Genomic DNA, 26129 nt, shown 5'->3' with positions numbered 1-26129 from the left:
ACTGCTACGATTGGTGGTCTGACCTGAGCTACTGCTGCAACCGCTGCATCTTGAGCAAAGGCGAACGGTAATGATGAGAACAAGGTCAATCTCGCCGCTCAAGGGAAGAGAAAGCGTGAGGCTCTGGGAGAAGTCACGAGATTCGTGAACAAGAACAAAACCACTAACGTTCCAGCTAAGGAAGTCAAAGGGAAGAGGAAAGAAGCTGATCCCGTCAAGGAGGTTAAGGAGAAATTTGATGGCGTCGTGATCAAGTCAAAACCGTCCCTGGTTGCTGCAGCAAGGCAACCATTGTGCACTGTCTCAGGTTCTACGACACGTCTTGCCACAAGGAGTACAGTTGTGGCACCTCAAGTGCAGAATCTGGACAAGGTGAAGGAGGAGTCTGGAAAGGTTGCAGATGAAGATGCCATGGCAATCGATGACCATCCAACTACCAATGCAGCTCCCTCAGCAGAACCTCAGCCACGCCGGGTCTCGACGAGACGTTCGGGTTTAGCTTTGCAAACCGTTGTAGACGAGACTTGTCCATCAGAGGTTCCAACTCGCCTGCCAACTCGGCCCCCGCAAAGCACGAGGATGACGTCGAGGACAATCGTGTCTTCAAGAAGCGGCGCACGTCCTCAGACATCCCTGACGAAGTGAAACTCTTCGAACAAGAACAGTTACAACAGGAAGCCGAAGAAGCTGCTCTTGAAGCTTACGCAGATAGTGAACCAGAGGCAGATCCCTACGGTGACCAATGGGATGACCTCGATGCCGAGGATGCAGACGACCATTTGATGGTTAGCGAGTATGTGATTGAGATCTTTAACTACATGAAAGAGATCGAGGTGCGCATTGTTTTGACATACTCATTAACTATATCACCGATGATTCATAACGTGCAGCTTACCACTATGCCCAACCCGAACTACATGGAAAGCCAGAAAGAGCTTGCGTGGAAGATGCGTGGAATCCTCACTGACTGGCTGGTCCAAGTCCACGTCCGTTTTCGTCTTTTGCCAGAAACGCTGTTCTTGTGCGTTAACCTTATCGATCGATTCCTTTCCGCACGCGTCGTTTCCCTTGCAAAGTTGCAACTAGTCGGTATCACTTGCCTTTTTGTCGCGGCAAAGGTTGAAGAAATTGTGGCTCCATCCGTTGCGCACTTCTTGTACTGTGCCGATTCTTCGTACACTTATCTTCGCCAACGTCTCTTGTTGAAAACGGGAGGGCTCTCGTAAATGCTGCGTGTTATTCAAATGGTTGGGTGAACACCAGTGCGAGTTTTGGCGAATACAACTTTGGTGCGCACTATCTGTCCTCGTTTGGGTATTGTCAATGAACTGAATTCATTCTTAGACCTTTCCGATAGGAAACTATTCAAGTTTGCTTTAGATCCTCCTACTTTAGCGTCGGAGGAACAAGGAAGGCTTGGCTCGTGGGCTCGGGATCTCAAGGACTGGGGGGCAAGCCCGGGCGTTACGGACTGGGACTACTTCACGCTAGATGATTTATCTAGCTTTGAAAGCACAGACTTTGAATATTTGTCTGTTTATTTTCATAGTTATGACCGAAAACGCCCGGGGAAAATAAACAGACACGAGTCCGAAATACAAGATCCTGAACCGCTCACAGATGAGGCTAGGACTTCTCGACGTAGAGCTCGATCTCTTTCACAAGAACCGTCTCCAAATGATTTGGTAAGGCCATCTAAAAGGACCCATTATGACATCTCTCCACTTTTCACAGTGATACCTCAGGTTCGTGGTCTTTTGGCTTAGAGCAACTTTCAACATTAATCGTCCTAAATGGATCGCACAATAGCCCCATTTTTACTCTGCCCGTTTTACAGATTGCCTGCCTAAAACTGCGTTGCGCGTTGCGCGTTAAGCCCTATGCCACAACAGACAAAGTACCATTTTCACCATATAATTCCAAATCAGTCCTGGAATATCTGGATACTCCTTATGCTAGGGGAGCTTAGCTTATTCCTGTACGTGGAAGACCACCCTGGGATGACGCGACCGTCGCAGTCATATTGGATCCACTACCGGGCGAGGACATTCTGCTTCCCAGTGGCCCAGTATCAGGGGTAGCGAACAATTCTCAGATCGCTTGGACACACCCAGCTCTGCTCGCTTTCTGGGATTTTCTTATATCTCTCAGGGAAGCAAATACTCTTGGACCTATCTCGCTCAAAACTGAGATCCTCCAAGCAGAGTGCTATGTCTTGAAGACGCTCGACTGGAATTTGAGTTATCCCAGCCCAATGCACTTCTTGAGGCGGATCAGCAAGGCAGACGAATATGACGTGAAGGCTCGCACGATTGTCAAGTACTTCCTCGAGATTCAATGCCTAGAGTGGAGATTGTTGGCTGCACCTCCATCATTGATAGCTGCTGCTGCTATTTGGCTTGCCAGGCTGATTTTGGGTCAGGATAAGTGGGTGAGTAGACTGACAGGATGATTATCCGCATTCGTTTGATCACTAAATTTATATTAGACTCCGAATCTTGCTCATTACTCGTCCTACGCCGAGAGTACCATCATTCCTACCGCAAACTTGAAAAAGATTATCTGTAATGGTAACATCATCGGTAGTGGAAACGACAGGAGAAAAGGCGTTTGATGTAATATGAACGTCATACATCCAACGCACCAAAGGCTTGCTGCATCCTCATGTTACAATGTATACATAATGGAAACGCAGCATCCTCGTGTTTCATTTTATGTAAGTCGGCTGCAACTGCTTTAAAATCTCGCTGTTTATGTTTGCCCTCCCAGCATTGACGTGACCCAACATTCCTCAGCCAGATGCCTCAACACGGTGCAAGACGACATGACGGCAATTCAGACTCAGATGAACAAGAGAACTTTAATCGTGTCTTTTCTTCAGAAACAACTGACAACTGTGATGATTCGGAGGAGAGCTGTGACGAACCTGGCAACAAGAAGCACACATTTGAGGGCCAGTCATCTAATAACAGCCATAGACAGGATCTCCTGGCACTTGCGATGCCGGGAGATGGTGCATCCATTGCAGAGCTCAGAAAAGTAAGTAAATGCGTTGCCTTCTGCGGATCATAAAAATCAAGCATCATCACAGGCACTTCAGGCTACGCAACTGCACTTACATGAGATCCGCAATGACAACAGGCGGCTGAAAAGGGACAATGCATTGCTTAAGGCAAAGCAGCCTACACGAGCTCGGGCATCAGCTGTCCCAAAGGAGGTCATTGCTCACGATGAGGAGATTGGGAAGCTCGCAAAGAAATATGGGATTATGGTTGATATGTCGGTAAATTTACTGTGGTTTTGAGCAGAACGGCCAGCTGGATCCGATGTGCCGATAGTGGACTCTCCAAAACGCTATGCATCAGCACTTGCGGAAGAGCAGACGCAAATTAGAGAACTGCATGAATTCATTCCCATCCACTTCCATCGTTTAATGAAGGATAGCCAGCATCTCGGCAACCTGGTATGTCTGTTTTACGCCATTCATTTCATATGTAAAAGTAACAAATTGTTTTTTTATAATCTAAGTTTCAAAAAAGGCTACGCAGTGGCCGTTCAGATGTCATTTTCAAAATTCGTGGCGAAGCCAGCAAAATATTTGGTCTCCCACAGCATTATTTTGAAGTCCTGTTTGACAGGACCTCAGTTCCGGAGCTGAAAATATTACAAGGAGCCAAACTGGTCGGAGAGCAAATAAAGTATGATATGTTCCCACCTGTTCTGTTTCCTGACGGTGTAATGGACATGAAAAATGTCTTTGGAAGTACCGCAATTGCCAAGGTAATGTAGTCACTAAAATCATGTACGAGAACTGACTTACCATTGTTGCTCAGATTCTCAAAGTCGCATTTCATGGACCAAAGTCACTTGAGGGTGGCCGCGCTGGTGGTAAAAGTAATGCAAAAACATGGGATGTCACCATGAATACTCCAGGATCTCTAGCATGGGGAGCAGTTGTGGTGAGTTAAAAGTAGACTATTCTGAGCGGCTGTCATTCTGATCTTGCTATATAGGCTGTTTTCTTAGTTTCTCCTGACGAAGAATTTCCACATGATGGCAAAGGTGCCAAATCAGGTTTAAAGTACTTTGACCTGTTCCGCAACTACAAGAAAATCCTCATTATGAAAGCTGACAAGAAACAAGTCAAAGAGATATACAAAATCTTTGACCGGTACATTTTTTCTTCACGCAAGACTATTCAGGCAGTTATAGCAGGGCAAGAAGATCACTATAACGAAGAAGTTGAACAAGCAATGGCCAAAATGGATATTTTTTCTGACGAAGATGATATTGAAGTAGTAGTGGCAACCGCTGCACCATCTGCCGTGCAGATTAATGTTTTATCTACTGATAACATTTTCTCTCGCAAGCTCGTTGGCACTGATGGAGTTGATATTTTAGAGGAGGAGGCCAGAGATAATATTACCAATGCACCGGTGATGAAAACCAAGAAGGGTCAAAGTGGTAAAGGGAAGTCTGCAGAAGTAGCTACAGGTAGTACTGAAATTGGCACCACTACTACAAAGCGCACTCGTCGTACCAAGTAGCTATTTGATTTCATACTCTAACATATTTGTTACAAATCAACCTTTGCTGATACTTGTGTGGTGTTGCAATCACTTCGTAAGTACATTACAAGCAGTCCAGCAAAAGAATTAGTTATATTGATGTACACTTCTATAGTAATGTCAGCTCTTTGGCGAAGTGGTTATATTGAAAAAAAAACTTGGTTGCAATGGCTCTTGCAAGTGGGGTGGCCGCGGGTTCAAGTCCCTGTCAGTACAAATACCATACTTACAATTGGAATAAAATATTGCAATTTATTTTGTCTCTTGCAAAGCCAAAAAAATATTGTTTTTCAGATACTCCTAAAGGGGATACAATATTGATTGCAATTGATTACAGGTTTCAGACCCAGTGATTACGATTAGATTGTAGTTGCATTGCAAAGATAAGGGTTTTCCCGATAATCAATTGCAACTGGTGCCGTTGATTGTGGGCTTGCAATCCAGTGCAATACCTTGCAGCCACTTCCAGAAATCTCCGACAAGTGCCACGTGGAATAGTAATTAATATTGCCTTTTTTGAACTTGTGGCTGATCAGCACCACCTCTATTAGGCAATCCAGTCACGCTCACCTTTGCTTTTCCATCCGGTACTTTCCGCATTTCAGCATTTCGGCAAATTTTTGCATCACCACTGGCTACACATTGCATTGCGCCCTCGCTTTTGTTGTTTCCCTTACTCCCCTTCCTTTGCCTAGCCCCACCATGGGCCCCTTCCTCTCTTTTTTATTCTCACCTGACGGTTGTTTCTGGATCCCCATTCTAATCCACTTTTTCGTCACCTCCACCCTCCTCCGCCTCATCTTATTTGCACCCCCACCATTTCTGATGTCACCACTTCCTATCCGCTTCCGTTGCCGATCCGTTGACTACCACGTGCCACTGCTGATATCAGCAAAGCCCCGGCGGCCGGTTCAAATAGGGCAACAGGTCCATCTTATGACGTCGATCTGCCATCATATACTATCAAAACATCGGTCGCTCGTCTTGCCTGGTTGGAGCGTGGGTGGGTAGTTTTTGAGCTGGAGAAGGTTCATCCCCTTGCGCTGCCCATGTTCATTGCTGTCCCATTCACTTGGGTACACTTATCTTTTGTCCATCGTCTTCACTACAGCTACACCTACCACACGCTGCCTGGGACTCACTTGTTCCAAATTGGAACTACTCCTCTCCCTCCCTCGTTTGATCAGGTGGTCCAACACAACCAGTTCATTGGTAAGGCCATGGAACTGTCAGATTTGGACTAGGTGGTGGACTGGTGGCTCCAGTTTCTTTTTCTTCAGCAGAACATTCATTTACAGTGCGATTATTTTTGATTTTTGAATCATTTTTATGGACACATATTTTTTTAGAATGTCTGACTGACAATAAAGGAACTGTGTTGATACTGATAGTGTTTTGCCTTGCCCTTTTTTTTACTGCATCTTCCCATGACATTATGATTTTCCTGCTCTCTTTTTGCTATTGGACTTTACTTTATGGCTGTACAAACCTGTGACATTACTCACAGCATTCATTGTTCTATCTCTTTCTTTTCCTTTTTTGACAATCTTATCCTGTACTACCTATGCAGGATTTGTCAGTGTACATTCCTTCCTTCATGTTCTTTCTCATTCTTTTTGCACAGCTATACTGTGCATAGCCTACTTTTCTTTTACTATATAAACCCCTGTATTTTACCTTGTAAAACAACAAGAACTCGAATCCAGACTTCTTCTCTAATCTCAAGTTCACTACTCTCTGCTACTTGTGATCCAGTGTGGTCACAACACTTCCCACTTCTACCACTGTCAACTGCTGTCATTGTCACTTCCCACTTTTGAAGTCATTGTCATCCCTTTCGATTAGAGTCCTTCTGAGCACTACAGTTTGTGCGTCAGGAGCCTGCTATCACTGGGAACCTCGTCGTTCTCAAACCTACCTTGTGCTACCATTAGCAAGGTAGTGCTCGTCTATACTCGCCACAAAGCACCTATCTTCCTATAAATTCAACTATCCCTCCTCCTCAAAACCCACACTCATACACCTCTGGGTTTTACTTTGAAGGATCTTTATATGTACCACCCCACGAACAACCAGACCACTCCACTGTTCTAAAAGGCAAAGCCCATAAACAAGTTCCGTGGAATCTGGGAGGATTGTGTGTTAGTTTGTTTTGTGTGTGGTTTTCTAACAACAGTTCTCATCATCGACAACGGGTGGCGGAAAGATAATGAAGGATTCATATTCTTCAAAGCAAGGATGTATGTCCCAAAAGATGCAAAGCTCAGAGAGAAAATCATACATGAAAATCACGACTCCATTATAGCCGGTCACCCAGGACAATACAAAACAAAAGAACTCATAACACAAGACCAGTGGTGGCTGTAACAACCAAGAGTTAGTTACTCTGGCGCACACAGGAACACACTATAAAGGTAGTGAAGAGGGAGTGGTTACCCCTTAAGCTGCAGATAGTTTGTTGGTATACAACAGGAGGACTCACTGAGGAGTCTCCTGGACCTATTGGGGTATATATACTAATACAGAGTGTTTGTACTTATGTACTGTACAGTTGATAAAGTCAGTGGCTGATGATGTCATGGGGCCTAGCCCGCATGACCAGCTCCACTGTGTGAGAGAGTTGTATCTAAAATAAGAAGAAGGCAATGCGGCGCAAGAAAGAGGTGTTTTGAACAAAAGGGGAAGTGCCGCGTGGCACCATGTGTGAAAGCTAAAGTATACAAGGTTAAAGCGGAGAATGAAAATGAAGAAAAGGTCCGAAAATTGTGTTATCGTAACAGTGGCCATACATGGACAGAGACATCAAAAGATACATTGAAGGATGCAAAATGTGCCAAAGAACCAAGCCAATTCATCAGAAGAAAGCTGCACCGCTCCATCCAAATGAAATCCCTACATGACCCTGGGAAATTATAACTGTCGACCTCTTAGGACCTCTACCAGAATCACAAGGCTATAACATGATTATGATAGTGGTAGATCGATTTTCAAAAATGATTCAAGTCATACTGACACAAGCAGAGCTCATGTTAGAAGGAGTAGTGAGATTATTCCAAGACAACATTTTCAGACACCACAGATTACCTAACAAAGTAATCTCAGATTGTGGGACTCAATTCATCTCGAACTTTATCAAAGATCTCTATACCCTTCTAGACATTAAGGGAAATCCATCTACAGCTTATCACCCACAGACGGATGGACAAACAGAACAAGTAAACCAAGAGATAGAACAGTATCTTAGGATATTCTTAAACCACAAACAGACAGACTGGGCAGAATGGCTACCACTCGCAGAATTTGTTACGATAACACAATTTCCGGACATTTCCTTTCTCTTCATTCTCCGCTTTAACTTTGTACTTTAGCTTTCGCACATGGCACCACGCGGCTTTTCCCTTTTTTGTTTTAACTCCTCTTTCTCGCGCCGCGTTGCCTTTTCTCTTATTTTAGATTCTACTCTCTCATGCAGTGGAGCTGGCCATATGGGCTAGGCCCTATGACATCATCAGCCACTGCCTCTATCAACTGTATAGTACATATATACAAACAAACCTGTAGTAGTATATATACCCCAATAAATCCAGGAGACTCCTCAGCGAGTCCTCCTGTTGTTAACCAACAAACTCTCTGCAGCTCAAGGGGTAGACACTCCCTCATCATCTTCCTTATAGTGTGTATCTGTGTGCGCCAGAGTAACTAACTCTTGGTTGTTACAGAATTCTCATACAACAACAAAGAACACAGTGCGATGGGTCATTCCCCATTTTACCTAAACAGTGGTCAACATCCAAAAATGACAATAGACACTAAAAGAGAAGTAAAGGGTGAGAGTGCGGAAGAATTTGTAGAAAGGATGAAGGAAAGCAGAGAGGCGGCAGAAAAATCACTGTACAAGGCAGCAGAAAATATGAAAAAACAATACGATAAGAAAAAGAGAGATCAGGTTGAATACCAAATCAGTGACAAAGTATATGTTGAAGCCAGTCATATACAAATGGACAGACCAACAAAGAAGCTCAATGACAAAAGACACAGCCCTTTCAAAATCAAAAAGAAAGTAGGATTAGGAGCTTACAAACTCCGACTCCCCAGAAAGTGGCAAAATGTCTATCCAGTCTTCAATGAATCCATCCTAACTCTGTTCCGACAAGCTAAATTCCCCTCAACAAAAACCAAAGCCACCACCACCGGCAATAGTGGAAGGACAGAAAGAGTATGAAGTAGAAGAGATACTAGACTCACGAATGAAAAGGAATAAACTAGAATACCTAGTACATTGGAAAGGATATCCAAAAGAGGAACACACATGGGAACCTGAAGGGAATGTAAAAAACTCCCCAAAATTCCTACAACAATTCCATACAAAAAACCCTAGTGCACGCCGACAAATCTGATTCGCATTACATTTCCAAGCATTCAAAAACTTCACAGAAACTCCAAAAATCCGAAAAAATCTGTTTAATTGGGAAAATGGTAAACTCGAGGCATACTCCCGGGACGAGAGTCCTACGGAGGGGGTAATGTCACGATCTCTTAAATCTGACACTCTATCTCAAACCAATAACGATACCATATCTATAATTTCTCCGAATCTTATCTTATCATAGTCACGTGACCTATGACGTAGTCACTTACAAAGACAATTACCAAGAGCCTCATGCCTTACACATGTCGCTCAGTCAGCGCCTTGCTTATGACACATGTCCTTTAGTATATATACAGCTACCTCTTGTACATATCCCCCAGCTGTTGATTACATCTTTATACACTCTTGTTAGACCCTGCTTGTGATTAGACGACTAGACCTCTGTTAGCTCAGTATAGGGTCTGGTTATCACAGTTTATCCGGTTTTGTCACCTATCATCTATCTTCCAACTATCCCTCCTCCTCAAAACCCACACCCATACATCTCTGAGTTTTACTTTGAAGGATCATTGTATGTACCACCCCACAAACAACCATACCACTCCACTGTTGTAGGAGGCAAAGCCCATACACAAGTTTTGTGGAATCTGGGAGGATTGTGTGTTAGTTTGTTTTGTGTGTGGTTTTCTAACTGCAGTTCTCATCATCAACACTGAGTCTCGCTGTGATCAAGTTGTAGTACCAGTTGGGGTGTAGGCCATTACTAGAGTACTTAGTTGTTGCTGCCACACCTGCAAATAAATTCTGGTTTTTGTCATTCTCCATTCATTGATAATTATGGCCTGAAAGAGCCAATGATAATGATGATTACACCGAAATGTCAGACTGAACAAAACTGAATCAGGCATGTTCAGCCCAATTGGACATAGTTACTTTTGCTGGTACCAACTATCACTATCTGTATATTCAGGCTGATTTTTCAGGACAGCCTGGTGGACTCTTTCACTCTGCTCAGGAGATTCAGACACTTCAGGTGTGTCCTCCTGATCATTGCTCCAGGTAAGTTCAGACTTCTCAGCACTGTCGATCCCATCATTCTGATTGATATCTAATCTGACCTGTTCACAGTGTTTTGTATCTAATCTGTTGGTAATTTTTCTGACAACCTAATCAGACCACATCCGGCCAAATTATGGGATTTGGATTTTCCGACATTGCGATAACGCTTGCAACATCGTTATGTAATGTAATCTTGGTTAATCTACACCGGCATTCCTGTCATAACCGGTCTACAATACCACTGCAGCCACACCCGGCTGCAACCAAGAATACCAAATCTCCGACACAGTTTGCGTGGCGGCAAATTGTCCAGTCTCTTTATCACGATCTCGGATTTCCAGTAAACCTGTTCTCTTTCGCTTTACTTATCGTTATTGTAGGGAGAGGTGTGTAAGATAGTGCAAATTCTCCATTGCCACACAGATTGCTAACGCATTCGAAGAAAAAAGGGCGGAAGCCCTTGAATCCTCCGCAGACCATTATGTAATTGACCCTGATAAGTTTGTGAAACAGCGTTTTCAAATTTCTCACTTGCCAGTTTGCACTGATAAGCATTGCCATCGTCCTCAGTACATTGCTAATATTCCATGATATCCATACCCACTGAGCTTCTGTTCTCCGTCTTTGAAAGAGCATACTACAAACCGGATGGCTTCCCAGACTACGATTTTCTCTCCGCCTGCTCCCTCGTCTGCACATCCTGGTCCTACCCAGCCCAATCTCTCCTTTTTCGATGCACAACGCAGCTACGCTCAAATAATGCACCCATCTTCCACGCTGCCATAAACCCACACACAGCCCGCGGGCGCGCCTTGGGTGAACGCGTGCGCAGCCTCCATATCACCGTTGGTCGGTCGATGAATGATAGCTATGGCCCATATGAGTTCGCACAGCTCCTCAAAGCGTGTCCGCGTCTGTATGAGCTTGGACTCAGCACATACGGAGTTCACGCATTCAGCGAGGAGGTCATGGATGATCTGAGGAAGAGCGGGTGTGGACAGAGCTTGAGGGCATTGAATTTGATGTACTGCGGGGTGCAGTCCCCGATTGTCTACCAATTGCTTACTATTTGGCCAAGTATACAGTTTCTGAAGATCGGTACAGAGATTTCAGCTGCACCACCTGTTATTATCCACAATAATAAGGATGGTGACTCGAATAATGGAGATGTAGCTCAGTATGGCTCTCGCATTCGTCTATACGACCTTGTTCTATCGAGGACACTTTCTGCTCAAGTCCTTTCCTGGCTTCTCTATAGCTCGGGCTCGTCTCTTCGCGTCGTGGACCTCCGCGACATGCCAGGACCAGACGTGAAACGAGTACTGGCAGCACATTGTACCCATCTACGCTCATTGCGGCTATGGCACTTCTCCAACGATTCCGCGTCCCTCATGCGCATGTGCCCCCGTCTCGAAGAACTCTTCGTCTTCCACATACCCACCCTCGTTCCGCTCGTTGGCCTGCCAGAGACAATCGAACACTTTAGCTTCCGGAACCCACTGCACAACTATCGCACCACACTGCGTCCGATCGTGAACGCAATTCGTGGGCTCCCGCGCTTGAGAGTGCTCACATGTGATGCTAATTCGGAACAGCTGGAGGAATTTGTGGAATTGAGGGGTATCTGCGAGCAGAAGGGTGTGGATATCCGAGTCGAAACGATGCCGTTCTGGGTTGTACGTGTCAGGATTATTCTCAGGTTATATGACATGTTAACAAATTTGCTATCTAGCATGAGGACCCAGTGGTAATTCGACGATTCCCGCGTCGAAAGTCGGTTTCTAACTTTGGGTTGATGGCATGAGGAGATAAATGTTTTTCAGGCGTTCATGTTGGTCTTCATTTTCTTACCAGAATACGTATATTGTTGTGTGTCCAAGATAGAGTTTCGTCTCGCGAGCAGTACGGAGTATTCGCTTTCCAACCTATAGTCGATGGTTAGACCTAACAACAGCGTGAGGACATCACATTCACCTCTGCGTGTTGTCCTGTCTTGAAGCCCTGTTTTTTGGTCGCCTGAGAAAAGCCGTATCCGGGTAAACTGAGCGCGACGACATGGAAGCTAGGATAGTCCGGCGATGACGCTGTTAACAGTGGAAGTATTTTTCGTACTTCAATGAAGCTGCCTGGCCCTACAGATAATGTTATTAGTCGTGTTCTGTGCATTAGACTGGAACACGCACATCCATGCATGAATAACAACGGTATTGCGTCGACGATTGGGCTCTTCTGATGGACATAGTGTATGTTCAGCGCACCATGACCTTGCACCTGGATATCCCGAGTGAACTGGGGTAATTCCTCGTTCAGAATAGCTTCCTGCTCCCGGTCGCGCCACGGGATGGGTGCAGCCAGCATCACCTCGAAATCCGTCATCGACACGCCCTGGATGTATGCGTCCAAGTAATTCGTGCACACGCGCGTCGCGCCGCTGTAGATGTACCGGTACGTCGGTGCGAGCTTCGACGTGTATGCATGGGCCAGGAAGATGGTGTTCATCGCGGAATGCGGGGGGAGCGCGCTCGCTGTGGCGACGAGCGACGGGTTCGACGGGGTGATGCGCGCGGTCTTCAGGGATGGGATGGGGAGCTTCATCGTGCGCGTGAGGAACGGGAGGTCTTCTTCGTTCAGAGTCGTCGTCAGACCAACTGGGCTTTCTTTTCCGTGCAAGCCGAATCGCCCAGCACGACCAGCGATCTGCTTCGTGGACGAGATAGAGAGGTATTGTACGTGGTTGTCGTGATATTTGCGGACTTGTGCGATTATTATACGTCGGATTTTGCTGTTTATTTCGTTAGCTACCGTTAGAGAACAGATTAAATGAAACGAACAGATTCAAGCCCATGCCAATAGCGTCGCTCCCAATGAGGATGTCGAATCCGTTGTTGGCATCGTTGAAGAGATCCGCCTGCTCGCTCCTCACCTCGGGCGGCAGTCTCCCATAAACAGTAGCACAGGTCACCCCCATCGTCTTCTCCACATCCCTCTTCATCTGAAAGATCGACCTCCTCGAAAACGTCACAATACAGTCCCCCTTCCTGATCTTACTCAAATTGCCCCCCAAACTCTGCTTCTCCACCTCCAACGGCGTGAGCCTCTCGTACCGATTCACCACCAGGTCGTCATTTGTCTCTCTCAGCATCGCCTCGACGAGCGGCACCGCCGTTTCCTCCCCACACAGATGGATCTCCCGCGCATTGAGCCCAAGCACCGCTTCCGTCCACGCGAACCCCCGCTCCGAATCCCCAATCATCTGGATCTCATCCACCACCGCAACATCGTACAGCATATTCGTCTTGATCATCTCCACCGTGCAACTATACAGCCTCGCGTTCTCATCCACGATCTTCACCTCCTCCCCCGTGATCAAATTGCACCCCCTAGCGTACTTGGGGTTCCCCACTTTCGTCAGAGACGCCTTCTCCGGACTGACGTCGAATGCCGAGTCGGATGCGGGTGGGGCTTCTTCCTCTATCCCTGCTGGGACGATCTGTCCGAGATTCAGACGCTCCCAGATCTCGTGGGCGAGTAGGCGTAGAGGCCCTGCGTAGATCCCCGTAGGCGCAGCAGCCAAAGCACGTAATGCATGATGCGTCTTCCCACTATTCGTAGGACCCACATGCATGATGAACTTCCTCCTCAGTCCCCGCCGGATAGTGGTCCCCCCGGATGCCCGCGAGACGTCGCCTCAGAAAGACCCCGCATACCCAGAATGACCGACGTCGGGTTGCCTACGTCATGCGGCTCTACCGTCTATGTACAATCCTATTCCAAGAGACTGAAGGGAAGGGCGCGCCAAAGGGCCCTGAAAAACGGTATCATGTATGAAACGCCATCTCCCGAAGGACACATTCAACTACAGCCCTTGGCCCATTTTAGATACCTGGGAAGCTAAAGGTGGTATCCGTTGGCCCATGCACCCAGCACACCCTGGAATGGCCAGTACTTGGTAGCAGGGACCTCTTTGAGAACAGCCTAGGGACTGAAGCTATCTGCATGTTCAAATCTAAAATACACAATCGTCATAACGGGCCCGATAGAAAGCTATTCACGAGCAAGGAGGATAGAGAAAGGAAGGACACGGAAAATGATTAGGCTCCCTGGCCCTATGAAAGCTCGTTACGGTGGGAAAATTTGAAAGAGAGAGTATGAAACTGACCACAGCGATATCAGATGATGAAACTTTCCCAGCATTCCTTCGACATTTTTCCGAAAGCCTCATAATGTTGCAAAACCTCCCGCCTAAACTCAGGCACTTCCATTCCTTCGCTCAGGCGACGGGAGTGCGGCGCAACTACACACTTCACCGCTTCTGTTTTGGAGACAGGGTACTGAGCCGTAGTAATAGCATCGCTCAGCTCCTGAGTGACGGGTATCTTGTAGAAAACGGGACGAGTGCCGATCATAGTGATGGCAGGAATTATCATGGAATCAAGCGGATCTAAGCCATTGCGATCGCGAGCAGTGTTGTTGTATTGGAAAGTAGCGATGGCTTCAGCAATGACCTGCGCTTCGGGATTCTTGGTACTGATGACCGTTTTGTCTTCTTGGATCACAAGTAGAATCGTCGTGTTGCCTTGAACCAAGCATAGGTCAGCCTGTGCTGAACGCCTATCATCACCGCATATCATAAAAGGAATGGCATAGCGTGATCGCAGGAGAGTTCCTCGCTCTTCAAACCCAAGCAAGCGAAGCAGCTCTTTGGCAAAATCATGGATTGCTGACTCCTGGCCGGAGTTTGCGTGGGTGGCAAGATCTAGGTATTGAAGGAGTCTGTAGGTGCCATCGGACAGATTGTCATCGGGAGGGACAGTAGCGGTCAGGAAAGCTGGATCGATTGCATCAGGTATTATGTTGGGCGTATATCCGAAGAAGGAGTCCGAGGATTGGCGCCGGATTGTGATGTTATAGGCGATCAGGTCATTCGAGGTCCAGTCACAGCCAGACTTGGCAGAACGGATTATATTCGCCATTGTAGAGTATATTCTGACCGCAATGAGATACATCAACGTAACCAGATGAACATACTCACTGATTGCAATCGGGGATTTAACGAGATGGCGAGAGAGAGTCATGAAGAATTATTTGTACAAGTTTGGCTACTAGTGTGGCCTTCGACCTTGCCACGTGACTAGCGACGATCGTCAAGGACCTGGATACGGTATATAATAAAGCCGGACTTACCAGGCTAAGCATCATCAACAATTTTGATACCTTGTTGAGTGGTTTTCAAAACTCATTCTAAATAATAATATAGGTTGCTGCAAACTTTCAAGACGCTACGCAATTTTCTACAAGCCAATTATTTGATTTGTCAGCTTGTAAGCCTGCTTACTACTCGATGACGTGACTACTACTTACCTTGACGCATGACGCACACTTATGATGACACGCCTGGACCAATACTTTGATTCCGTACATTGGTCCAATTTCTGCTTCTGGTCGTATAACCCACCTTGCTAGATTCCGCATTCTTTCCTTTTGCTTTCCCCTCATTCTTTAGACATCTATACTCGCTCTCAATATCACTCATCATTCATAGTATCTGCTGTTCCCGTGAGTTAGTGTTTTCTGTCCCCTGCGAGGGCCAGGTTTCCACAGCTTTGTGTCAAGCGTAGGGGTTCTTATACTGCATTCGAAGAATCCACACTGCAAACCCTGCCACAAGCTAAACAGTGATGCTTAATTTCAAAAGCTTATAAACAGAATCCTTGTTGAATTTCTCGTCATTCCTTCTCTCGGAAAAGAAAGGCCTGAACTCAAAGTTTATTCCTCCCTACACACCAACAGGCAACCTTGCCCCCAAATTATCCGGCACAGCCAACACATCATTCACCCCACTCACCAACGTACCCCCAAACACAACTGCACCCCTCTCCTCCCTAAACTTTGCAATGCAATTTTCCACCTTGGGCCAAAAATGGTGCATCAGACCTTGGATCGGCCACGCTGCTGCATCGCCCAGAGTGCATATTGTACGGCCCTCAACTTGTTTACTAGGAAGGGGGCTTGTTTACTAGGAAGGGGGAATGAGTAAAGGAAAGGGAGGAAAGGGGATGGGAACACACGTCAACTTGAGCAACATGTCAATCTCCCTGATGTGACCCCGTCCTTCGACCATCCGGTCCATCATATTCATCATCCAAGTGGTACCCTCCCGACACAGTGTGCATTGCCCACAGGATTCGTGTTTGTAAAACTACCAATCATATTAGTAAGAAGCCAATGCAGAAGAATAATGGCGCGCACCTGTGAGAAACAAGCAATAGCAGCAACAATCTTGTCCATGACAATAACAGCACCAGTTCCCAACCCCGACTGGGCATCCTTAAGCAAATCATAGTCCATCCTACCCCAGCTCAAGCCCTTAAAGCAACGGAAACACTCACAAAACCTCTCCACACTTATCAATAGGCAAAACCGGCACCGAACACCCCCCTGGAATAATGCCCAACAAATTATCCCAGCCGCCCCTTACACCGCCACAATGCCTCTCGACCAACTCCCTCAACGGAATACTCATCTCCTCCTTGACAATACACGGGTTATTCACATGCCCACTAACACAAAACAACTTGGTCCCCTGGTTCCTCTCCCTCCCAAACCCCGCAAACCAGCTGCCCCCCCTCCTACAAATTGTCGGCGCAACAGCCACAGTCTCCATATTAGCCACCGTCGTCGGGCACCCAAACAGCCCCACATCAGCCGGGAACGGGGGCTTTGACCGCGGCTTCCCCTGCTTGCCCTTGAGACTCTCGATCAGCGCCGTCTCCTCACCGCAGATGTACGCTCCCGCCCCGCGGTGCAGATACACGTCAAACATGTACCCCGACCCACAGGCGTCCTTCCCAAGGAGCCCCACAGTGTACACCTCATTGATCGCCTCCTGGAAAAACTCGCCGCAGATGTAGATGCACGCCGCCGTGGCGTTCATGCCCCGCCCCACCACCAGGCAGCCCTCCACGAGCTTGTGTGGGTCCCCGCAGAGGATCTCGCGGTCCTTGCACATCCCTGGCTCGCCCTCGTCGGCGTTCACCACCAGGTACCGCTGTCTGTTGGCGGGAGTGTGAGTTAGTGAGTAACCAGGGAGACAGCAAACACATCTAGGATCCTTCTCCCATCCAGGCTTGTTCATAAAACTCCACTTGAGACCACTAGGAAAGCCAGCGCTGCCACGTCCGCGCAGACCCGGGTCTTTGATAGTCTGGATGATCCACGAGTCGCCTTTGAGGATGATATCCTTCGTGCGGTGCCAGTCGCCTCTTGACTACACCACCCTCAGCCCCAAGCCACACATATAGGAATCACACACACCTGGGCACCCTTCAAGCCATGGTCATGCCTGCAATACGCATTGGTGAAAATCCTATCCTGGTCCTTGAGCCCTCCGTATCTCCTAACAGGCGGCTCAGTGACCGTCGCAAACAAACAGATGCATATAGGGTGTGAGACGTCCAAGCCACATACAACAATGAACACATTTTCAAAGTTTTGACCCACATGCAGTCATTTTGTCCATTGGTTCCGCGAAGGTGTGCCTGCTACAGATCAAACACTGCCATATATACGCATATGGACTGCAAAATTGCGAGTTAAGTATCCAGCGGCAGATTGAGTACGTTCATTGAAAGAACTTGAAGCTGTCCCGTCACACTCTCTATTCCGACGGCGATGTCATGCACCAAAGTTGATTGGTAGCATGGACAGGTGTCAATAACGAAGCGAATATTCAAAAAGACTCGCCTTTGCACCACACAGGCACAGTGCCACGTGGAATAGTAATTAATATTGCCTTTTTTGAACTTGTGGCTGATCAGCACCACCTCTATTAGGCAATCCAGTCACGCTCACCTTTGCTTTTCCATCCGGTACTTTCCGCATTTCAGCATTTCGGCAAATTTTCGCGTCACCACTGGCTACACATTGCATTGCGCCCTCGCTTTTGTCGTTTCCCTTACTCCCCTTCCTTTGCCTAGCCCCAACATGGGCCCCTTCCTCTCCTTTTTATTCTCACCCGACGGTCGTTTCTGGATCCCCATTCTAATCCACTTTTTTGTCACCTCCACCCTCCTCCTCCTCATCTTATTTGCACCCCCACTATTTCTGATGTCACCACTTCCTATCCGCTTCCGTCGCCAATCCGTTGACTACCACGTGCCACTGCTGATATCAGCAAAGCCCCGGCGGCCGGTCCAAATAGGGCAACAGGTCCATCTTCATGACGTTGATCTGCCATCATATACTATCAAAACATCGGTCGCTTGTCTTGCCTGGTTGGAGCGTGGGTGGGTAGTTTTTGAGCTGGAGAAGGTTCATCCCCTTGCGTTGCCCATGTTCATCGCTGTCCCATTCACTTGGGTACACTTATCTTTTGTCCATCGTCTTTGCTACAGCTACACCTACCACACGCTGCCTGGGACTCACTTGTTCCAAATTGGAACTACTCCTCTCCCTCCCTTGTTTGATCAGGTGGTCCAACACAACCAGTCCATTGGTAAGGCCATGGAACTGTCGGATTTGGACTAGGTGGTGGACCGGTGGCTCCAGTTTCTTTTTCTTCAGCAGAACATTCATTTACAGTGCAATTATTTTTGATTTTTGAATCATTTTTATGGACATATATTTTTTAGAATGCCTGACTGACAATAAAGGAACTGTGTTGATACTGATAGTGTTTTGCCTTGCCCTTTTTTTTACTGCATCTTCCCATGACATCATGATTTTCCTGCTCTCTTTTTGCTATTGGACTTTACTTTATGGCTGTACAAACCTGTGACATTACTCACAGCATTCATTGTTCTATCCCTTTCTTTTCTTTTTTTGACAATCTTATCCTGTACTACCTATGCAGGATTTGTCAGCATACATTCCTTCCTTCATGTTCTTTCTCATTCTTTTTGCACAGCTATACTGTGCATAGCCTACTTTTCTTTCACTATATAAACCCCTGTATTTTACCTTGTAAAACAACAAGAACTCAAACCCAGACTTCTTCTCTAATCTTAAGTCCACTTCTTACTACTACTTGTGATCCAGTGTGGTCACAACACTTCCCACTGCTACCACTGTCAACTGCTGTCATTGTCACTTCCCACTTTTGAAGTCATTGTCATCCCTTTCAATTAGAGTCCTTCTGAACACTACAGTTTGTGCGTCAGGAGCCTGCTATCACTGGGAACCTCGTCATATTGTCGTTCTCAAACCTACCTTGTGCTACAAATAGCAAGGTAGTGCTCGTCTATACTCGCCACAAAGCACCTATCTTTCTATAAATTCAACTATCCCTCCTCCTCAAAACCCACACTCATACACCTCTGGGTTTTACTTTGAAGGGTTGTTATATGTACCACCCCACGAACAACCAGAGCACCCACTGTTCTAGGAGGCAAAGCCCATAAACAAGTTCCGTGGAATCTGGGAGGATTGTGTGTTAGTTTGTTTTTGTGTGTGGTTTTCTAACAGCAGTTCTCATCATCGACAGCATGCATCATCCTTGAGACAAGTAGCCCAGATAATCAGATCAATGTCGCCTAGCGGGCACACGCAGTGCACTAGGTTCGACTCCCGGAGGTCAAATTTGATTCTAGGAAGAATTCTATACACAGTTTTTTGGTATAACCATGCTCGACAAGTTGTAAACACATCGATGAAAGCAGCTAATCCTCAACTCTCTTGTCATGCCATGGCTCATCGAGACGACGGCAAATAACATCCTACATTGATTATCTGGCAGGTTGAACGTTCATTGGCATTGGCTGCCTCATTAACATGAATGTCCAGCCATGGCCAAACGTTGGATGCCCTAGGTTTGAATCCTGGGGACGGATTTCCGAAGGACTCTTTGTAGATTATACATAACAATGTTCTTCTAGCCAAGGTTTGAGTGCTATCAATTGTGGAGACGAAGTGAGGTAGCACTCATCTTCGTCCAGCTTGGACTCAGCATGAGGATCCTTTTGGCCGGAATATCGATAGAGGTGGTGCTTTCTGTTTGGTATCGCTCGCCGTCATACATCACGACAATTATTTAGGCCAAATATCAAAGCATGCGTAGGATTTAACTCGATGCGAAGAAGGACAAGTTCCTGTGTATTAATGCAGAGAAAGAAGGGCTCGGACTCGGAGTACCCATTGATCACTGAGCGCGAGTGCTGAGTCGTCCTCTCTTTCAGCCTTCCGTACGCTGTATGTCCGAATGTTTGATGTATAAAAGGCAGCCAAGTGTCTGCTAGGGAATGAGGACGATTCTCCTGTCAGCAGTCAAATAACAACCCACCTCGAGTATTGACACCTTCCCATCCCTGTCGCCCGACTACAATCCCAATGCGTTCATCAAACTGCCATGCTTCGAGAAGAGGGCAGACCCGTCACAGCAACGTGCAGCATAATGAGAACTGGGAGGCGTGATGGCAGTGGCATTTAGATTACATGCATCTAGTGTTACGATAACACAATTTTCGGACCTTTCCTTTGATTTTCATTCTCCGCCTTAACCTTTTACTATAGTTCACACTCTGTGCCATGTGGCACTTTCCTTTTTCGTTCTAACTCCACTTTCTCGCATGACACTTCCTTTATTCTTCTTTTAGACACAAAGTCTCTCATGCAGTGGAGCTGATCACACAGGCTGCGCCCTCTGACATCATCAGCCACTGCTTTTATCAACTGTACAGTACATAGGTACAAACACTCTGTATTAGTATAAATACCCCAATAGATCAAGGAGACTCCTCAGCGAGTCCTCCTGTTGTATACCAACAAACTCTCTGCAGCTTAAGGGGTAACCACTCCCTCATCACCACCTTTATAGTGTGTTCCTGTGTGCGCCAGAGTAACTAACTCTTGGTTGTTACACCTAGTGGGAAGGAGCCCTCAAAATGATGTTTATGCACCGACTGATGGCGACCAAGCAGTGTCCTCGTCCTGCGTGAGACCCTCGACACATTTGAGCTCCCCGCTGAATACCTATCTCGACGATGTTTGCATGGCTTATCCACAAGCTCCTTGTCCTCCTCGCCATCCTCACTCCCCCCTCCCACAATGAACACTAGCCCACCAGTAACCGGCGGCACCAAGCTCGTCGGAGCAGCAGTACCCCCAAATTCCCCACACGTAGTCACACACCCCTTGCCTACTTGGCTTGATGTCGTCGAAACGTGGATAACAAAAAGTGGGCTATAAAAGCTATGAAAACCTCATATCCACGAGTACAGCTTCATAGCCATGTTGAACAGGTGCGTAGACCCGTACGAACCCAAACTGGCATAGCATTGCTCATTTTGCCATCCTACTAGCCCAATAAAATCTGCATGGATCTGCATGGATCTCAGAGTGAGGAATGCCTGCTCTTCCCTTCATCTAGGATAGCCAAACATTGCCAAGGGTTCATACAAAAGCAGCCCGACTATGTGACAAATTATGACATTTGTTTATAGTATGAGAAAACATGCATTGGCCAGGGCTTGAACCTGGGACTCCAGCTTTCATGGTCTGGTGTTTTACCAACTAAGCTACCAAGGCGTACTTGGAAAGCATACTGATTGGTTGCATGCCCAGAAGGTCCAGAATCACTGTACACGGGTGCGGATCCCATTGTGTTGTGATACTATGCGGGAGAACCACAGGTCTTACACATCGAGTTGCTGTTCATGGACGATCCAACCATCTCCCTCCTTTTTCCTGATAGTGTCCCAGACCTTTTCGCAGTACTTTGTCCATCTACTTCATTCTCTCAAGCTATGCAATTCTGGATGTACAGAAGAACAGGAATATCCTCACGCTTGGCTGAACATTGTCTGTCTCTGTTGCCAGAAAGATTGGTTGATCACAGCACTTTGACTATTCCCCTCTCACCCCGGAGTTGGCGAGATGCGGACTACTATCACATACACAAGCCATTGGAATCAGGCGTGAAAGCCAAGGCCATCATTCAGAGCCTCTTTTCTGGCATCATTGATGGCGGTCCAGATAGCATACGAGGTGTCGCGTACGTCTCACCCGACAACGTTTACCTCTATTCATCCGGCATGAACGCCATATGGGAGGCACACATGATGATCCTCCATACCCAGTCGAAGGAGCGAAAGTGTGCTGCATTAAAGTAAGACTCGTCCGCGCAAATTTCTATCCCTCCGAGATGTATTCTACAGCCTCCTCTATACACATACCCACGGCGTGCTAGAGAATTGGGTCTCCTCGAGAGACACCGTGGCTCGTTAAATGTTCAGCCCCCGTGGGAATCCATGGTCCCACCGGCTTCTCGGCATCGTATTAATGAAGAGCTCAGTTTCCGCTTCTTCCGTCTTTTTTTGCACCTTGCTTGTAATTGGGTCACAAGTAAGTACAGAGAAGCGCTGGCACGAGAACACAGAAAGACGGAGTCACTTGCACGGAATACAACGATGAGGCCGATATCGATGGGAGGTCGCACAGGCTTACACGATTCCAGGCGGTGCTGAGCTTATTCCTGGATTTTCCGGTATGGATGTGATAATGGCCGCAGTATTACGCTCGATATCATGCTCGGTATGCAAGGTAACAATGTAAGTCGAGCCTCTATTATGTCTGACACGTCGCTGCTTACATGATGCAGACGGAGAGGTTGGACCTAAAACCTTCTTCCAGACATGCTCTGCGCCACAGCTCGGGTTTCTATCTAATCTAACCGGAGCGAAAAAGCTAAAATCTCACTTGTTACCTCGTTGCTTTCCCCGACATAAATACGATGGCACCCCTGGGAATGCAAATGCTAAATGCCCTCCTCCTCCCTCCTCCTCCCTTGACACACCTGGATATCCCCTCTTCATGCCTGGCCCCATCTTCTGCACCCTCGTCGTCGCCCTTTTGCTGGCCTTTTTGTTCCCGCGGTCTAGGCGGTCTGACGTGAGCTCTCTCCCTGCTGACCACATCGCCTCATCCTCACGTCCCCCTAGCTCAGCAAAATACCAACCGTCGGGCCATCAGGGCCACTCTTATCGTATATCGGAGCTATCAGATTCATCCTCGATGCTCGAGGAATGATGCAGGAGGGCTACGACAAAGTCTGTCTTTCTCTTTTGTCCTCTCCCTGGCCACGCTGACAACCATGGTTGTCATAGTACAAGGGCGGGCTATTCAAAATTCCGCTGATGGATCGATGGATGGTTATAGCCACCGGATCACAGCTTATCGATGAGATGCGAAAAGTAGCAGATGACGAGCTCTCCCTCCAGGAAGCCGTCGATGATGTCCGTGTCCGACCTCTCCATCCTTCAGAACTATGCTCACATTTTATTTTTTATTAATGTTTTGTTTTGGCCGCTCAGATTTTGCAGGTAGAATATACGTTTGGGCTAGAAGCTCAGAGAAACCCATATCACATCCCAGTCATTCGGACGCAGCTGACTCGGAATATGCCTGCTCTTTTTGCCGACATGCAAGATGAAATAGTCCACGCCTGCAATGATATTATACCTTTAGATGGAAATGGTACGTTAATTTCCGCCTTGCGGCCATAAACTTAAAATAGAGCCCTGGCTGGGATAGAATGGGTGAACGTTCCAGCTTACAGCTCTATGTTAAACATCACATGTCGGACGAGTAACCGTCTGATTGTTGGTTTGCCTTTATGTGCGTATCAAAAAAACAAAGTTACTGCCCTGCCCTTAGCCCCTGACATGTTGAAATGGGTCTTTGAAGGCAGATCTCAGGAATTTGCAGATCTACACGTAAAATTTGCCGTGCAAGTGATCGTATGTGCCAGTATCGTTAATCTACTCCCGAACTTTATAAAACCGTGAATGACTTTTTGTTGATGTTAGTGATACCAGTTTTCATCTTTTTTTAACTTTCTCTCTCTCTTTGTTCACAGGTTTTTTGGACGTTTGTTGACGAATACACCCAACAGCATCGAGCGCTGTACAGAATATATTAGACCCATCGTCGATGATCGCTTGCGGGACATTGAAGAGCATGGCGAAGAATGGGCTGATAAACCGGTGAGTTGCACAATCTGCCCCTGCGTTAGCGGGTTTCCTTTTTTTTTTTGAGTGTTAAAAGGCGTTTCATAAAGAATGACATGATCACTTGGTTGCTAGATGAAGCTCGAGAGGAAAGAAACGCTCGAGCGGTGGCACTCCGAGTACTGGTGTTGAATTTTGCGTCTCTCCATAGTTCATCTTCAGTAAGCGTTTAGTCCTACATCTGCGTCTGCTCATAGAAGTTTGAACGAATCCTATCGTAGTCGTTCACACACGCTCTTCTACACCTGGCTGCACGCCCACATCTTCTTCAGCCTCTGCGAGAAGAGGCAGAGGCGGTTGTGCAGGAAGAAGGCTGGACGAAAGCTGCGATGGATAAGCTGAAAAAGATTGATAGTTTTCTCAAGGAGTCTCAGAGAGTGAGTGCTTTGAGTCTTGGTATGTTAGGTTTATTGTCTTTTTCTCTCTCGCTTCCGCCTCCACTTTCCTTTCAAGTTCCTATCGCGTTACACGTACACTAACCCACGAGCCCCCCTTTTCTGGTTGATAGTTTCGATGAACCGCAAGGCGTTGAAACCGTTCACGTTCTCGAATGGCACGGTCATACCGGCTGGGACGCATGTCGCAGTAGCTTCTGCATCGACGCATCTCGACGAGGCCAACTACGCCAACGCGAGTGAGTTTGATCCGTTTCGGTTTGCGGATATGAGAGAAAAGTGTGGGGAGGAGACGAAGCATCAGCTTGTCTCGACGGATGTGGGATATGTCACTTTTGGGTATGGAAAGCATGCGTGGTGAGTGGGATTTTGTTCCTCTGGGTTTGGGTTTGCTTCCTCGTGAGAGGAGAGCTGGGTTTCTCATAACTATTTGCTTTTTTTTTTCTTTGGTATGTGCGATGCGATGCGAACAGCCCCGGTCGGTTCTTTGCTTCCAACATGCTCAAAGCGATTATGGCGCATCTCGTCCTGACGTACGATATCAAATTGAAAGACGAGGGTGTACGGCCCGCAGATCAGTGGTTCGGGATGAACTGTACCCCGAACAGGAAGGCGGAGATTATGATGAGAAAACGACAATCCTAGAGCCTGCTTTCTTTCTCTTCGTTTTCGAATTCGTCTTCTTCTCTCCCCCCTTTCCCCCCGATTATTTGTTTTTCTCTTCAGCTGTACTAGGATCTAGTATCGCTACACTCTATGACATGACTTCACGATGGATCTGGATGGATGAAGACGAGATCTAGGTATCGTCGCTTGCTGTAACTTATTGGCATTTTTCTTTGGCTCAATGCATCACGACTACTCGCGGTATCATCATGGTAGTATAAATGTCGACGGTGATTGCGTTTGGGAGGTTTATATAGCTTTTCTTTTTGTAATGATGTTGTATATGTTGTACCTGTCTAGTTCGAGAGAATGCTGCTGCTACACTAGGTTCACTATGCGTACCTGCCATTGGAAGGTGTTGTGTTGCGTCAACGCCTTTGGGTATGGGAGGGCTGATGATACACGAGCTCTGGGTGCCAGGTAGTGCAGTCAATATACAAGTTCCATCGCTGTCTTATTGGTCGTGTCGTGTCGCAAGTTCATGTGCAATGTGTGCAACTGGATGAATACCGGTCATGGTACAATGCATCTCTATACTGAATAGCCCCATCCCAGTCGTACACCATAAAGTTGACTATCGTCTAGCTGCTACTCGTTCCTTCCAAGATTAATGGGATCATCAAGCGTCCAAAGGGACACTCAAAAGAAGCGTCAGAAGAGAAAGGCAAGAAAAGAGGAAAACACCGCAGATCGATCGTCCGCGTCTCGAGAAACCTCATCCGTCCTCCGTCGATCCCGATCAGACGAGCAGCACAGAGTCCAAGACGGAAAAGCCAGCCGCCACCCCTCCCTCATTACTCTCCGTCCCCTTCGTACGGACCAACCAGCCGGCCTCCGCCTCGCTCACCACCTCCCCCGCGCCGAAGAGGGCCCAGCCGAATATGCCGAGCTCGCTGATGACCTCCGCCTTGACGCTCTTCGTCTTCTGGCGCTCCGTGCCTGCGCCTGCGCCGCCGTCCGCGGCGCGCACGAGGTAGCTGCCGACGCCGGCGGGGGTGTCGATGAGCTCCATCGCGATCCAGGCTTCGCGCTCGGAGGGGGGGAGGGAGTCGAGGAAGGAGGGGATGTCGGA

The 26129-nt window shown here is 47.2% G+C and overlaps 6 protein-coding genes across 6 annotated transcripts in view; 4 read left to right on the top strand and 2 right to left on the bottom strand.

Annotated features, from left to right (window-relative positions):
• Positions 1-737: 737 nt before the first annotated feature.
• On the top strand, positions 738-2614 carry SERLADRAFT_361898 (uncharacterized protein; the record flags this gene model as incomplete). Its single annotated transcript, XM_007319251.1, has 4 exons — positions 738-833; positions 891-1194; positions 2202-2431; positions 2489-2614. The coding sequence occupies 4 exons, from the start codon at positions 783-785 to the stop codon at positions 2612-2614; spliced, it is 711 nt and encodes a 236-aa protein (XP_007319313.1).
• Positions 2615-2799: 185 nt separating this feature from the next.
• On the top strand, positions 2800-3434 carry SERLADRAFT_438867 (uncharacterized protein; the record flags this gene model as incomplete). Its single annotated transcript, XM_007319250.1, has 3 exons — positions 2800-3039; positions 3092-3283; positions 3339-3434. The coding sequence occupies 3 exons, from the start codon at positions 2800-2802 to the stop codon at positions 3432-3434; spliced, it is 528 nt and encodes a 175-aa protein (XP_007319312.1).
• Positions 3435-3705: 271 nt separating this feature from the next.
• On the top strand, positions 3706-4547 carry SERLADRAFT_438866 (uncharacterized protein; the record flags this gene model as incomplete). Its single annotated transcript, XM_007319249.1, has 3 exons — positions 3706-3780; positions 3834-3959; positions 4014-4547. 3 exons carry the CDS (start codon positions 3706-3708, stop codon positions 4545-4547), a joined length of 735 nt encoding a protein of 244 aa, XP_007319311.1.
• A 5780-nt stretch (positions 4548-10327) lies between these two features.
• On the bottom strand, positions 10328-17498 carry SERLADRAFT_415998 (uncharacterized protein; the record flags this gene model as incomplete). Its single annotated transcript, XM_007319248.1, has 17 exons — positions 10328-11921; positions 11971-12128; positions 12180-12778; positions 12828-13683; positions 13704-13749; positions 13926-14002; positions 14180-14942; positions 15181-15210; positions 15358-15390; positions 15452-15503; positions 15627-15664; positions 15842-15992; positions 16065-16195; positions 16246-16345; positions 16386-17263; positions 17311-17392; positions 17464-17498. 17 exons carry the CDS (start codon positions 17496-17498, stop codon positions 11844-11846), a joined length of 4107 nt encoding a protein of 1368 aa, XP_007319310.1.
• A 4845-nt stretch (positions 17499-22343) lies between these two features.
• On the top strand, positions 22344-25969 carry SERLADRAFT_449911 (uncharacterized protein; the record flags this gene model as incomplete). The annotated part of the gene is made up of 12 exons (XM_007319247.1): positions 22344-22538; positions 22589-22878; positions 22929-23036; positions 23094-23222; positions 23301-23463; positions 23521-23604; positions 23674-23770; positions 23846-23972; positions 24047-24157; positions 24218-24392; positions 24505-24748; positions 24865-25969. The coding sequence occupies 11 exons, from the start codon at positions 22801-22803 to the stop codon at positions 25034-25036; spliced, it is 1488 nt and encodes a 495-aa protein (XP_007319309.1).
• SERLADRAFT_408898 (uncharacterized protein) overlaps positions 25797-26129 on the bottom strand; it is a gene marked incomplete at both ends in the record, with an annotated part of 4515 nt that continues 4182 nt past the window's right edge. The window contains one exon of the mRNA XM_007319246.1: positions 25797-26087. Coding sequence (XP_007319308.1) covers positions 25797-26087 — 291 coding nt within the window. The remainder of the gene's footprint in view (positions 26088-26129) is intronic.

The sequence above is a fragment of the Serpula lacrymans genome (assembly GCF_000218685.1).
Source record: "Serpula lacrymans var. lacrymans S7.9 unplaced genomic scaffold SERLAscaffold_8, whole genome shotgun sequence".
Classification (NCBI taxonomy): Eukaryota; Fungi; Basidiomycota; class Agaricomycetes; order Boletales; family Serpulaceae; genus Serpula; species Serpula lacrymans.
Note: the sequence above shows the minus strand (reverse complement) of the source record. Positions and strands in the feature narration are given on the sequence as shown.